The sequence below is a fragment of the Zonotrichia leucophrys genome, unplaced genomic scaffold, assembly GCF_028769735.1.
Source record: "Zonotrichia leucophrys gambelii isolate GWCS_2022_RI unplaced genomic scaffold, RI_Zleu_2.0 Scaffold_297_65503, whole genome shotgun sequence".
Lineage (NCBI taxonomy): Eukaryota > Metazoa > Chordata > Aves > Passeriformes > Passerellidae > Zonotrichia > Zonotrichia leucophrys.
In genome coordinates, this window is record NW_026992502.1 from 52,135 (window position 1) to 65,503 (window position 13,369).

Sequence of the window (13,369 nt, forward strand, 5' to 3'; positions counted from 1 at the left end):
ACCACCCCCCCCCAGCCTGGGATTGTCCCCAAGGGTGTCCCCCGGGAGGGGACAATGACACAATGACAGCCACACACGTGGGGGGGGGAGATGGCATTTATTGTCACCTGCGGGGACGGGGACAGGGGGTGGCACTGGGCAGGGGACACGGGGGGGGGTGACACCGTGGTGTCACCAGGGGTGGCTTGGGGTGACGGGGACAGTGCTGCTGGGGACAGTGCCACCGTGGGGGTGACACTGCCACCGGGGAGGGGACACTGGAGATGGGACCCTGGATGTGACATTGCCACCGAGGAAGGGACAGTGCCACCAGGGAGGGGGACACCACGGATGGCATCTGGAGGTGACACTGCCACTGGGGAGGGGACAGTGCCACCAGGGAGGGGACACCAGAGATGGCATCTGGAGGTGACACTGCCAACCTGGATGTGACACTGCCACCGTGGAGGGGACACCGGGGATGGGACCCTGGATGTGACACTGTCACCAGGGAGGGGACAGTGCCACCATGGAGGTGACACTGGGGATGGCATCTAGAGGTGACACTGCCAACCTGGATGTGACACTGCCACCGTGGAGGGGACACTGGAGATGGCATCCTGAAGATGACACTGCCACCATGGAGGTGACAGTGCCACTGGGGAGGGGACAGTGCCACCATGGAGGTGACACTGCCACCAGGGCTGGCACCCTGGAGGTGACAAGGGACGGTGTGGCCACACTGCCGTGTCCTGCTGTGACACCAGGGTGACACAGAGCTCGTCCCCTGTCCCCTCTCTGTCCCCAAGGCTCAGGGCAGGACTGGCGGGGACACATCACGGTGTCCCCAAGGTGTCACGGCAGGAAGGGGACAATCCCCACGGTGTCCCCAAGGCGGTGTCACAGCAGGAAGGGGACACTGAGGGACATCCTCGCGGTGTCACAGCAGGAAGGGGATGAGGGACGTCCCCAAGGTTGTCCCTGCAGTGTCCCCACAGCAGTAAGGGCACGATGGGCGATGTCCCCTCGATGTCCCCTCGGTGTCACAGCAGGAAGGGCACAATGGGCGACGTCCCTGTGGTGTCACAGCACAATGGGGGATGTCCCCAAGGCAGTGTCACAGCAGGAAGGGGACACTGGGGGCTGTCCCGGTGGTGTCCCCATGGTGTCACGGCAGGAAGGGGACACTGAGGGACATCCTTGCGGTGTCACAGCAGGAAGGGGACAGTCCCTGTGGTGTCCCCTGGGTGTCACAGCAGGAAGGGGACACTGAGGGACATCCTCGCGGTGTCACAGCAGGAAGGGGATGATGAGGGATGTCCTCAGGGTTGTCCCTGCAGTGTCCCCACAGCAGGAAGGGCACGATAGGTGATGTCCCCATGGTGTCCCCACAGTGTCACAGCAGGAAGGGGACACTGGGGGCTGTCCCCTGGGTGTCACAGCAGGAAGGGCACGATGGGCGATGTCCCCTCGATGTCCCCTCGGTGTCACAGCAGGAAGGGGACACTGGGGGCTGTCCCCTGGATGTCCCCTCGGTGTCACAGCAGGAAGGGGACACTGAGGGACATCCTGGCGGTGTCACAGCAGGAAGGGCACGATGGGCGAGCGCAGGGGCGGGTAATCGCGGAACTCGCGCAGGTAACTGCGGTGCTTGCCCTGAGCCCAGATCGCCATCTGCACGAAGCCCACCAGCGAGAACAGAGCCACTGCGGGGACAGGGACAGCGCTGGCACCGGGGGACACCACAGGGACACGGCCAGGGCACGGCTGGCACCGGGGGACACCACAAACCCCCCCAAAATCCACCCAAAATCCCCCTAAATCCAACCCAATTCAACCCAAAATCCACTCAATTCCCCTCAAAATCCACCCGAAATCCACACCAAATTCCCCAAAATCCCCCCCAAGTCACCCTGAAATCCACCCCAAATCCACCCCAAAATCCACTCAATTCCCCTCAAAATCCACCCAGAATCGCTCCTAAATCCACCCCAAATCCAACGCATTCCCCAAAATCCACCCCAAAATCAACCCCAAATCACCCCAAAATCCACCCAATTCCATCCCAAATCACCCCTAATCCATTTAAACCACCCCAAATCCCCCCAAAATCGTTCCCAAATCCACCTCAAATTCATCAAAATCCACCCAAATCCACTCTGAATCCACCTCATATCCCCCCAAAATCACTCCTAAATCCACCCCAAATCACCCCAAAATCCACCCAAATCACCCCAAATTCCCCCAAATCCATCTAAATCCACCCAAATGCGCCCCAAAATCCACTCAATTCCCCTCAAAATCCACCCAAATCTCCTCACAATCCACCCCAAATCCAACCCAAATTCCCCAAAATTCCCCCCAAGTCACCCCGAAATCCTCCACAAATCCATCCCTAAATCCACCTCAAATGCCCCCAAAATCTAAACAATGACCCCTAAATCCATCCCAAATCCATCCCAATTCCACCCCAAATCAGCCCTAATCCACCTAAACCCAAATCCACCCCAAATCCAGCCAAAACCCACCCAATTCCCCTCAAAATCCCCCTAAATCCAACACAAATCCACCCCAAAATCCACCCAATTCCCCTCAAAATCCACCCAGAATCGCTCCTAAATCCACCCCAAATCCAACCCAAATTCCCCAAAATCCACCCCAAATCACCACTAAATCCACCGAATTCCATCCCAAATCATCCCTAATCCATTTAAACCACCCCAAATCCCCCCCAAAATCGTTCCCAAATCCATCCCAAATTCCCCCAAATCCATCAAAATCCACCCAAATCCACTCTGAATCCACCTCATATCCCCCCAAAATCACCCCAAAAACCACCCAAATAACCCTAAAATCCACCTAAACCACCCCAAATCCACCTGAATCCCCCCAAAATCCCCCTCAAATCCACCCCAAATCACCCCAAAATCCACCCAAATCACCCCAAATTCCCCCAAATTGCCCCCAAATCCATCTAAATCCACCCAAATCCACCCCAAAATCCACTCAATTCCCCTCAAAATCCACCCAAATCTCCTCACAATCCACCCCAAATCCACACCAAATTCCCCAAAATTCCCCCCAAGTCACCCCCAAATCCCCCCCAAATCCGTCCCAAAATTCACTCAATTCCCCACAAGATCCACCTAAATCCATCCATATCCATCCCAAATCCACACAAAATCCCCCTAAATCCACCCCAATCCAACACAAATCCACCCCAAAATCCACCCAATTCCCCACAAAATCCACCTAAATCCATCAATATCCACCCCAAATCCACCCCAAACCCATCCCAAAATCCACTGAATTCCCCTCAAAATCCACGCAGATCCATCCATATCCACCCCAAATCCAACCCAAATCCATCTAAACCACCTCAAATCCACCCAAATCCAACACAAAGCCCCCCAAAATCCACCCCAAATCACTCCTAAATCCACCCCAAAACCCCCAAATCCAACCCATTCCCCAAAATGCACCCCATATCCCCCAAATCCCCCCAAAATCCACACAAATTCCCCCCAATTCCATCCCAAATCACCCCTAATCCATTTAAACCACCCCAAATCCCCCCAAAATCGTTCCCAAATCCACCCCAAATCCACCTCATATCCCCCCAAAATCACTCCTAAATCCACCCCACATCACCCCAAAAACCACCCAAATCCACCCCAAAATCCACCCAAATCACCCCAAATTCCCCCAAATTGCCCCCAAATCACCCCAAAATCCCCGGGGACCCATGAGTGGCACAGGGGACACGGACAGAGGGGACACGGGACCGGGGTCTCTGGGGTGTCACCCCCCATCCCGTGTCCCCTTGTGTCCCCTCATGTCCCCTCCTGGTCCCCTCTGTGTCCCCTCATGTCCCCCCTTTGTCCCCTTCATGTTCCCTTCATGTTCCCTTCATGTCCCCCCTGTGTCCCCCTTTGTCCCCTCCTTGTCCCCTCGTGTCTCCTTTTATCCCCCTCGTGTCCCCTCATGTCCCCCTTTGTGTCCCCTCCATGTCTCCCCCATGCCCCCTCTGTCCCCTCCATGTCCCCTCATATCCGTCCATGTCCCCCCCTTTGTCCCCCCCATGTCCCCTCCTGTGTCCCCACATGTCCCATCCATGTCCCCCTCATGTCCCCTCATGTCCCCCCTTTGTCCCCTCATGTCCCTTCTGTGTCCCCTCCATGTCCCCTCATATCCGTCCATGTCCTCCCTCTGTGTCCCCAACATGTCCCCCCATGTCCTCTCATGTCCCCCTTTGTCCCCCTCTGTGTCCCCCTTTGTCCCCCTCATGTCCCCTCTGTGTCCCCTCCATGTCCCCTCATATCCGTCCATGTCCCCCCCCTTGTGTCCCCCCATCACGTCCCCCCCATGTCCCCCTTTGTCCCCTCATTTCCCCTCCTTGTCCCCTCCTGTCCCCCCCATGTCCTTCCTGTGTCCCCGCCTTTGTCCCCTCTTTGTCCCTCCGTGTCCCCTCCTTGTCCCCCTCGTGTCCCCTCATGTCCCCACTGTGTCCCCTCCATGTCCCCTCATTGTCCCCCTCATGTCCCCCCAATGTCCCCTCCATGTCTCCCCCATGTCCCCTCTGTCCCCTCCATATCCCCTCATATCTGTCCATGTCCCCCCTTTTGTCCCCCCCATGTCCCCTCCTGTGTCCCCACATGTCCCCTCCTTGTCTGTTCCTTGTCCCCTCTGTATCCCCTCCATGTCCCCCCAATGTCCCCCTGGTGTCCCCTCCGTGTGTCCCCTCCATGTCCCCCTTTGTCCCCCCATGTCCCCATTGTGTCCCCTCATGTCCCCCCCCAGTCCCCTCCATGTCCCCCCATGTCCCCTCACTGTCCCCTGCTGTCCCCTCACCGGGCAGGCACTGGGTCATGATGGTGAAACCGATCCAGGAACCGACCTGGGGGACAAATTGGGGAAATGTCACCTGTGGTGTCACCTGTGGGGGTGTCCCCAGGTGTCCCCACAGTGTCCCTGCAGTGTCCCCAGGTGTCCCCAGGTGTCCCCAGGGATGTCCCTGCAGTGTCCCCAGGTGTCCCCCCAGGTGTCCCCAGGTGTCCCCAGGTGTGTCCCTGCAGTGTCCCTGCAGGTGTCCCCCCAGGTGTCCCCAGGGTGTCCCCAGGTGTCCCCCCAGGTGTCCCCCAGGTGTCCCAGATGTCCCCAGGTGTCCCCGCAGTGTCCCCAGGGTGTCCCCAGGGTGTCCCCAGGTGTCCCCGTAGTGTCCCTGCAGTGTCCCCAGCTGTCCCCAACTGTCCCCAGGGTGTCCCCAGGGCTGTCACAGCCCCCCAGGTGTCCCCAGGTGTCCCCACAGTGTCCCTGCAGTGTCCCCAGGTGTCCCCCCAGGTGTCCCCCCAGGTGTCCCCAGGTGTCCCCGACCTCGTAGGTGTAGTTGGGGCAGGACACGAGCAGGAACAGCCACGTGAACGGGTTCCGGGTCGGGTACGGGATCTTGCGCGTCTTGGAGCCTGCGGGGACACACGGGGACATCGGTGACACATGGGGACACACGGGGACATCAGTGACACATGGGGACATCGGTGACACATGGGGACATCAGTGACACACGGGGACATCAGTGACACATGGGGACAGTGACATCAATGACACACAGTGGCACATGGGGGACAGTGACACACGGGGACACACAGGGACACACGGGGACATCGGTGACATCAGTGACACATGGGGACACATGGGGACAGTGGTGACACATGGGGACACAGAGTGACACATGGGGACATTGGTGACACAGGGACACACGGGGACACATGGGGACATGGGTGACATCAATGACACATGGGGACATTGGTGACACAGGGACACAGTGACACACAGTGATACATGGGGACAGTGACACACAGGGACACACAGGGACACACAGGGACACATTGGGGACACACAGGGACACACAGTGACACATGGGGACACATCAAGAACACCCCTGGACATGGGTACACAGTGACACATGGGGACAGTGACACAGTGACACACAGTGACACATGGGGTCAGTGACACACAGTGACACATGGGGACACACAGGACAGTCACACATGGGGACATTGGTGACACACGGTGACACACAGTGACACATGGGGACATGGGGACACAGGGGGACACAGGGACACACCGGTGACATGGGGACACAGGGGGGACACTGGTGACACAGGGGGACACAGGACATGCACTGTGACATGGGGACACACAGGGACAGACATGGGGACACATTGGTGACACCCCCACAGATGGGGACACAGTGACACACACCGGTGACACCCCCGGACACGGGGACACACCGGTGACATCCCGTAGGACAGGGGTCACACACTGGTGACACCCCCAGGATACCCCCCGGACAGGTGCCACCCTCCGTGTCCCCTCTGTGTCCCCTCCGTGTCCCCTCCATGTCCCCTGTGTCCGCTCCATGTCCCCTCCATGTCCCCCACTGTCCCCAATGTCCCCTGGCTGTCCCCAATGACCTCTCAATGTCCCCAATGTCCCTGATGTCCCCCATGTCCCTCAGTGTCCCCAATGTCCCCATGTCTGCCCACTGTCCCCTGGCTGTCCCCAACGTCCCCTGGCTGTCCCCTCAATGTCCCTGATGTCCCCAACACCCCCATTGTCCCCACTGTCCCCATTGTCCCCTCAATGGCCCCAATGTCCCCTCAATGTCCCCAATCCCCCCAATGTCCCTAATGTCCCCTCAATGTCCCCAGTGTCCCCAATGTCCCCAATCCCCCCAGTGTCCCCATTGTCCCCAATGTCCCCTCAATGTCCCCAATGTCCCTAGTGTCCCCTCAATGTCCCCAGTGTCCCCATTGTCCCCAATGTCCCCTCAATGTCCCCAATGTCCCCAGTGTCCCCTCAATGTCCCCAGAGTCCCCTGTGTCCCCAATCCCCCCAGTCCCCCCAATGTCCCCATTGTCCCCAGTGTCCCCAATCCCCCCAATGTCCCCAGTGTCCCCTCAATGTCCCCGCTGTCCCCTCACCTGCCGGCCGCAGGTTCCTCAGGGCCACGTGGATGGAGAAGTTCCCGAGCTGGCAGAACTGGGGGGGTCACGGAGGGGTCACGGAGAGGTCACAGAGGGGTCACAGAGAGGTCACGGAGAGGTCACGGGGGGTCACGGGGGGTCACAGTGGGAGGTGGCACCAGGACCCCCCCCAGGGACCCCCCAATGTCCCCATGGTCCCACTGGGACCCCCCAAAATTCCTCCCGCCCCCCAAAATCTGCCCAGATCCCCCCATGGCCCCCCAGCCCCCTCCCCAAATCCCCCATCCCAGCCCCCCAAACCAACTGGGAGCCCCCCAAACCCTCAATGGAACCCCCAGACCCCCCCAAAACATGAGGGCATCCCGCCCCCCCCCCAAAACAGCCCAGGCCAGACCAGCCCCCCCCCAAACCCCGCTGGGACCCCCCCAAACCTCCCATGGGATCCCCCAAACCCCCCAACCCCCCCATCCCAGCCCCCCAAATCCCCCCAAACCCCACTGGGACCCCCCCAACTCCGCCATGACCCCCCAAATCCCCATCCTGCCCCCCCCAAACCATCCCAGCCCCCAATGTCCCCCCAATGTCCCCCCAGTGTCCCCCCCAATGTCCCCCCAGTGTCCCCCCCAATGTCCTCCCAATGTCCCCAATGTCCCCCCCCGTGTCCCCAATGTCCCCCCAGTGTCCCCAATGTCCCCCCGTACCCACCAGGAACACGGCCAGCGCCAGCTTCACCTGATCGTCACCGTACGCTGGGGGGACAGACAGGGGTTAGAGCGGGACAGACGGACACAGGGACACAAGGACACAGGGACAGGGATGGGGACAGACGGACACGGGGACAGGGATGGGGACAGACGGACACAGGGACAGAGGGACACAGGGACAGGGATGGGGACAGACGGACACGGGGACAGACGGACACAGGGACAGGGATGGGGACAGAGGGACATGGGGACACAGGGGGGGTCAGAGAGGGACAGACGGACACGGGGACAAGGATGGGGACAGACGGAGGTCAGAGCGGGACAGACGGACACGGGGACACAAAGACACAGGGACAGGGGACAGCGATGGGGACAGATGGACATAGGGGGGTCAGAACGCGGACAGACGGACACGGGGACAGAGGGACAGATGGACACAGGGACAGGGATGGGGAGGACAGAGGAGACAGGGGCACAGAGGGACAGAGGGACAGGGACAGAGGGGGGTCAGAATGGGGACAGACGGACACGGGGACAGGGATGGGGACAGACGGACACGGGGGGGTCAGAATGGAGACAGACGGACACAGGGACAGATGGACACGGGGACACTGGGGACAGACAGACAGAGGGACACAGGGACAGGGATGGGGACAAGGGAGAGTCAGCATGGGGACAGACGGACAGAGGGACAGGAGGACAGAGGGACCGAGGGGACACAGGGACAAGGACAGGGACATAAGGGGGTCAGCATGGGGACAGACAGACAGGGACAGAGGGGACAGCGGGACAGGGAGGGGACAGAGGGACAGGGGGACGGGGACTGAGGGGACAGAGATGGGGATGGGGACACAGGGACAGAGGGACAGGGACAGAGGGGACAGGGACAGAGAGACAGAAGGACACAGGGACAGAGGGACAGGGACAGAGGGGACAGGGACATCCCCAGTGTCCCCTCCTGCAGGGGACACGGGCGTGGCAGGGACAGGGACAGGGACAGGGACAGGGACAGGGACAGGGACAGGGACAGGGACAGGGACACCCCCCGTGTGTGTCCTGGTGGCACAGGGGGACATGGGGACAGGGACAGGGACAGGTGAGAGGTGACCGGGACAGTGATTGGGACAATGACAAGGACAGGTGACAAGGACAGTGTCACTCACCTGGCGGGGTGTACAGCGGGTGGTTGATGTAATGGGGACAGTGACAATGACAGTGACACACAGGTGACAAGGACAGTGTCACTCACCTGGCGGGGTGTACAGCGGGTGGTTGATGTAATACGCCATCCAGGCAGCGAAGCCCCAGTAGTAGGTGCAGTTCTGGGGACATTGGGGACACGTTGGGGACACTTTGGGGACACTTTGAGGACACCTTGGGGATGTTGGGGACACTTTGGGGACGCGGCAGTGGCGGGCAGGGGACACCTGGGGACAGCCAGGTGTGCGGGGCTGCCATGGAGGGGACACTGAGGGGACACAGAGGGGACCCAGGTGACAGTGACACCTGGATGATGTCACACGGGGCTGGGAAGACTGGGGACAGGGGGGACAGAGGGTGGCAGAGGTGACAGGGGGTGGCAGAGGTGACCCAGGGACACAGGGGGTGGCAGAGGTGGCAGAGGTGACCCAAGGGGGACAGCCAGGTGACCCAGGTGACAGTGACACCTGGATGATGTCACACGGGGCTGGGCAGGGACAGGGGGTGGCAGAGGTGACACAGAGGGGACAGAGGTGACCCAAGGGGGACAGCCAGGTGACCCAGGTGACAGTGACACCTCAGAGGTGTGGCACAGGGTCGGTGCCACCATGCCGGAACTGCTGGGGACAGGGACAAGGACAAGGACAGGGAGGGGACAGGGCAGTGACAGCGGTGCTGGGAGTGTGGCACACAGGTGTCACACAGGTGTCACACAGGTGACAGGGGGGTGACACAGGTGACACAGGTGTCCCACCTTGAAGATGTTGCGCAGGGCACGGTGCCGTGCGAGAAGGGGACAGGGCGGTACCGGGGCAGTGACACAGGTGTCACACAGGTGACAGGGCAGTGACACAGGTGTCACAGGTGACAGGGTGGTGTCACACAGGTGACAGGGGGGTGGCACAGGTGACACAGGTGTCCCACCTTGAAGATGTTGCGCAGGGCACGGTGCCGTGCGAGAAGGGGACAGGGCGGTGACACAGGTGTCACACAGGTGACAGGGTGGTGTCACACAGGTGACAGGGGGGTGGCACAGGTGTCACACAGGTGTCACACGGGTGACAGGGGGGTGACACAGGTGTCCCACCTTGAAGATGTTGTGCAGGGGCACGGTGCCGTGCGAGAAGGGGACAGGGCAGTGCTGGGGCAGTGACACAGGTGTCACACAGGTGACAGGGCAGTGACACAGGTGTCACACAGGTGACACAGGTGACAGGGGGGTGTCACAGGTGACAGGGTGGTGTCACACAGGTGTCACAAGGTGACACAGGTGTCCCAGGTGTCAGTCCCACCTTGAAGATGTTGCGCAGGGGCATGGTGCCGTGCGAGAAGCGGTGCACGAACAGCGTCTCCAGCAGCCGCTTGACGTAGTGGAACGAGTGACAGCAGCACGCCAGGCTGGGGACATTGGGGACATCATTGGGGACATCACTGGGGACATTGGGGACACACCTGGGACACCGCCCCCCTGTCCCCAACACCTGGCCGGTGTCCCCACAATGGCCCCTGCAACCCCCAATGTCCCCAATGTCCCCAATGTCCCCCCAGTGTCCCCAATGTCTCCCCGATGTCACCACGTCCCCCATAATCCCCCAATGTCCCAAATGTCCCCCCCCCGGTGTCCCCAGTGTCCCTGATGTCCCCAACATCCTCAATGTCTCCCCAACATCCCCATTGTCCCCAATGTCCCCACAGTGTCCCCAATATCCCCAATGTCCCCAAACCCCACATTGTCCCCAAGGTGTCCCCAGTGTCACTCACTGCACCACGCGGTGCCGGCTGGCTGTGACTGTCCCCACTGTCCTCAATGTCCCTGCAGTGTCCCCAATGTCCCCAATGTCCCCATGGTGTCACTCACTGCACCACGCGGTGCCGGCTGGCCGTGACTGTCCCCAATGTCCCCAATGTCCCCAATGTCCCCAATGTCCCCAGTGTCACTCACTGCACCACGCGGTGCCGGCTGGCCGTGACTGTCCCCAATGTCCCCAAGCTGTCCCCAGTGTCCCCAGGGTGTCCCCAATGTCCCCAATGTCCCCAGTGTCCCCAGTGTCACTCACTGCACCACGCGGTGCCGGCTGGCCGTGACTGTCCCCAGGGTGTCCCCAGTGTCCCCAATGTCCCCATTGTCCCCAATGTCCCCAGTGTCACTCACTGCACCACGCGGTGCCGGCTGGCCGTGAAGTCGTAGCGGGGCCCGTACAGGAACGGCACCCGGAAATAGAACAGCAGGTAAATGAGGAGGGGGCCGGCGTACTCGGTCAGGAACACCTGGGACAGGTGAGGGACAGGTGAGGGACAGGTAAGGGACAGGTAAGGGACACCTGGGACAGGTGACCCGGGACAGGTGAGGGACAGGTGAGAGGGGACAGGGACACCTGGGACAGCCAGGAACACCTGGGACAGGTGAGGGACAGGTGTGGGACAGGTGAGGGGACAGTCAGGGACACCTGGGGACAGGTGAGGGACAAGTAAGGGACAGGTGGGAGGGGACAGGTAAGGGACAGATAAGGGACACCTGGTACAGGTAAGGGACAGGTGAGAGACACCTGGGACAGTCAAGGACACCTGGGGACAGGCAAGGGGCAGGTGAGGGGACAGTCAGGGACACTCAGGGACACCTGGGACAGGTGAGAGGGGACAGGGACAGTCAGGGACACCTGGGACAGGTAAATGAGGAGAGGGCCAGCGTACTCCGTCAGGAACACCTGGGCAGGTGAGGGGACAGGTGAGAGGGAACAGGGACACCTGGGACAGTCAGGGACACCTGGGACAGGTGAGAGGGGACAGGTGAGGGGACAGGCAGGGACACCTGGGACAGGTAAATGAGGAGGAGGCTGGCGTACTCTGTCAGGAACACCTGGGGACAGGTGAGGGGACAGGCAGGGACACCTGGGACAGGTAAATGAGGAGGAGGCTGGCGTACTCTGTCAGGAACACCTGGGACAGGTGAGAGGGGACAGGAAAGGGGGGACAGGGACAGTCAGGGACAGTCAGGGACAGGGACACCTGGGACAGGTAAATGAGCAGGGGCCTGCGTACTCTGTCAGGAACACCTGGGGACAGGTGAGGGACAGGTGAGGGACAGGTAAGGGACACCTGGGACAGGTGACCCGGGACAGGTGAGGGACAGGTGAGAGGGGACAGGGACACCTGGGACAGTCAGGGACACCTGGGACAGGTGAGGGGACAGTCAGGGACAGTCATGGACAGGTGAGGGACAGGTAAATGAGATGGGGAGAGGCGTGCTCCATCAGGAACACCTGGGACAGGTGAGGGCCAGCTGAGAGGGGACAGGGACACCGGGGACAGGTGAACACAGGGAACATGGGACACCCAGGAGCAGGGACAGAGAGGGACAGACAGACACAGGTGTGACACTCAGGTGTGACACACTGACCGTGACCCACCTGATCTGCGCCCCCAGGCCCCAGAAGGGGACACAGGTGACACAGTGGGTGACAGGGGATGACACAGGTGACACGGAGGGAATGACACGGAGGTGACAGACAGGTGTGACACACAGGTGACACAGGTGATACACAGGTGACACACAGGTGAAGGGGATGACACAATGCCCCGGTGACCCCGGTGACACTCGGTGAAAAAAGGGGTGCAGGGGAGACACACAGGGGACACAGAGGGGACACACAGGGACGGGGGTGACACAATTTACATGGTGACACACAGGTGACACACAGGTGACACGGGGGTTTACAGGGGACACACAGGTGACCACGGTGCACACATGACACACAGGTGAACGGGACACCAGGTGACAGGGTGTCCACTGACCGGACCACGAACTTCGCCCCCCGGGCCCGGAAAAGAGCTGGCCGTGGTGCCACGGGGAGCGATGCAGCACATCCTCCCTTGGGGAGCGCCCCTTGCGGAGAGACGGTGGGACAGCTGGGCATGCCTGGGGCACACCTGGGGCCCCCTGGGGCCCTGGCACACGGGCATGCCTGGGCACAAACCCGGGGACCTCCCTGGGGACATCCCTGGGGACACCTGGCACACCTGGGCATGCCTGGGGCACCTGGGGGGTACCTGGGCATACCTGGGGACACACTTGGGCACACTTGAGGCATGCCTGGGCACACCTGGGCCCCACCCGGACACCTGGCACAGCTGGGGACATCCCTGAGGGATACCTGGGACATCCCTGGGGACACACCTGGCACACCTGAGCATAGCTGGCACACACCTGGAGACACCTTTCACACACCTGGGCACACCTGAGCACACAAGGGGACACACCTGGGCATGCCTGGCACACACCTGGCACAGACCTAGCACTCCTGGCACACACCTGGCACAACTGGCACACACCTGGGGGGTACCTGGGCACACCTGGCACACCTGGGGACATCCCTAGGGACACCTGGGACATTCCCAGGGGACACATGGAGGGTACCTGGGGACAGCTGGGGACATCAGGGGGGCATCCCTGGGCACCTGGGACATTCCCGGGCACACCTTGGGGCGGTACTTTGGGGGGGG

At 61.0% G+C, this 13,369-nt stretch overlaps 1 protein-coding gene across 1 annotated transcript; it reads right to left on the reverse strand.

Moving 5' to 3' along the window:
* Positions 1-78: 78 nt before the first annotated feature.
* On the reverse strand, positions 79-12,829 carry LOC135441447 (very-long-chain enoyl-CoA reductase-like). The gene is made up of 10 exons (XM_064700994.1): positions 12,797-12,829; positions 12,662-12,752; positions 11,022-11,190; positions 10,162-10,267; positions 8,919-8,991; positions 7,671-7,714; positions 6,963-7,020; positions 5,353-5,441; positions 4,831-4,876; positions 79-1,685 (listed from the first exon to the last, which is right to left on the reverse strand). Exons 1-10 carry the CDS (start codon positions 12,827-12,829, stop codon positions 1,558-1,560), a joined length of 837 nt encoding a protein of 278 aa, XP_064557064.1. The 3' UTR covers positions 79-1,557.
* Positions 12,830-13,369: the final 540 nt, after the last annotated feature.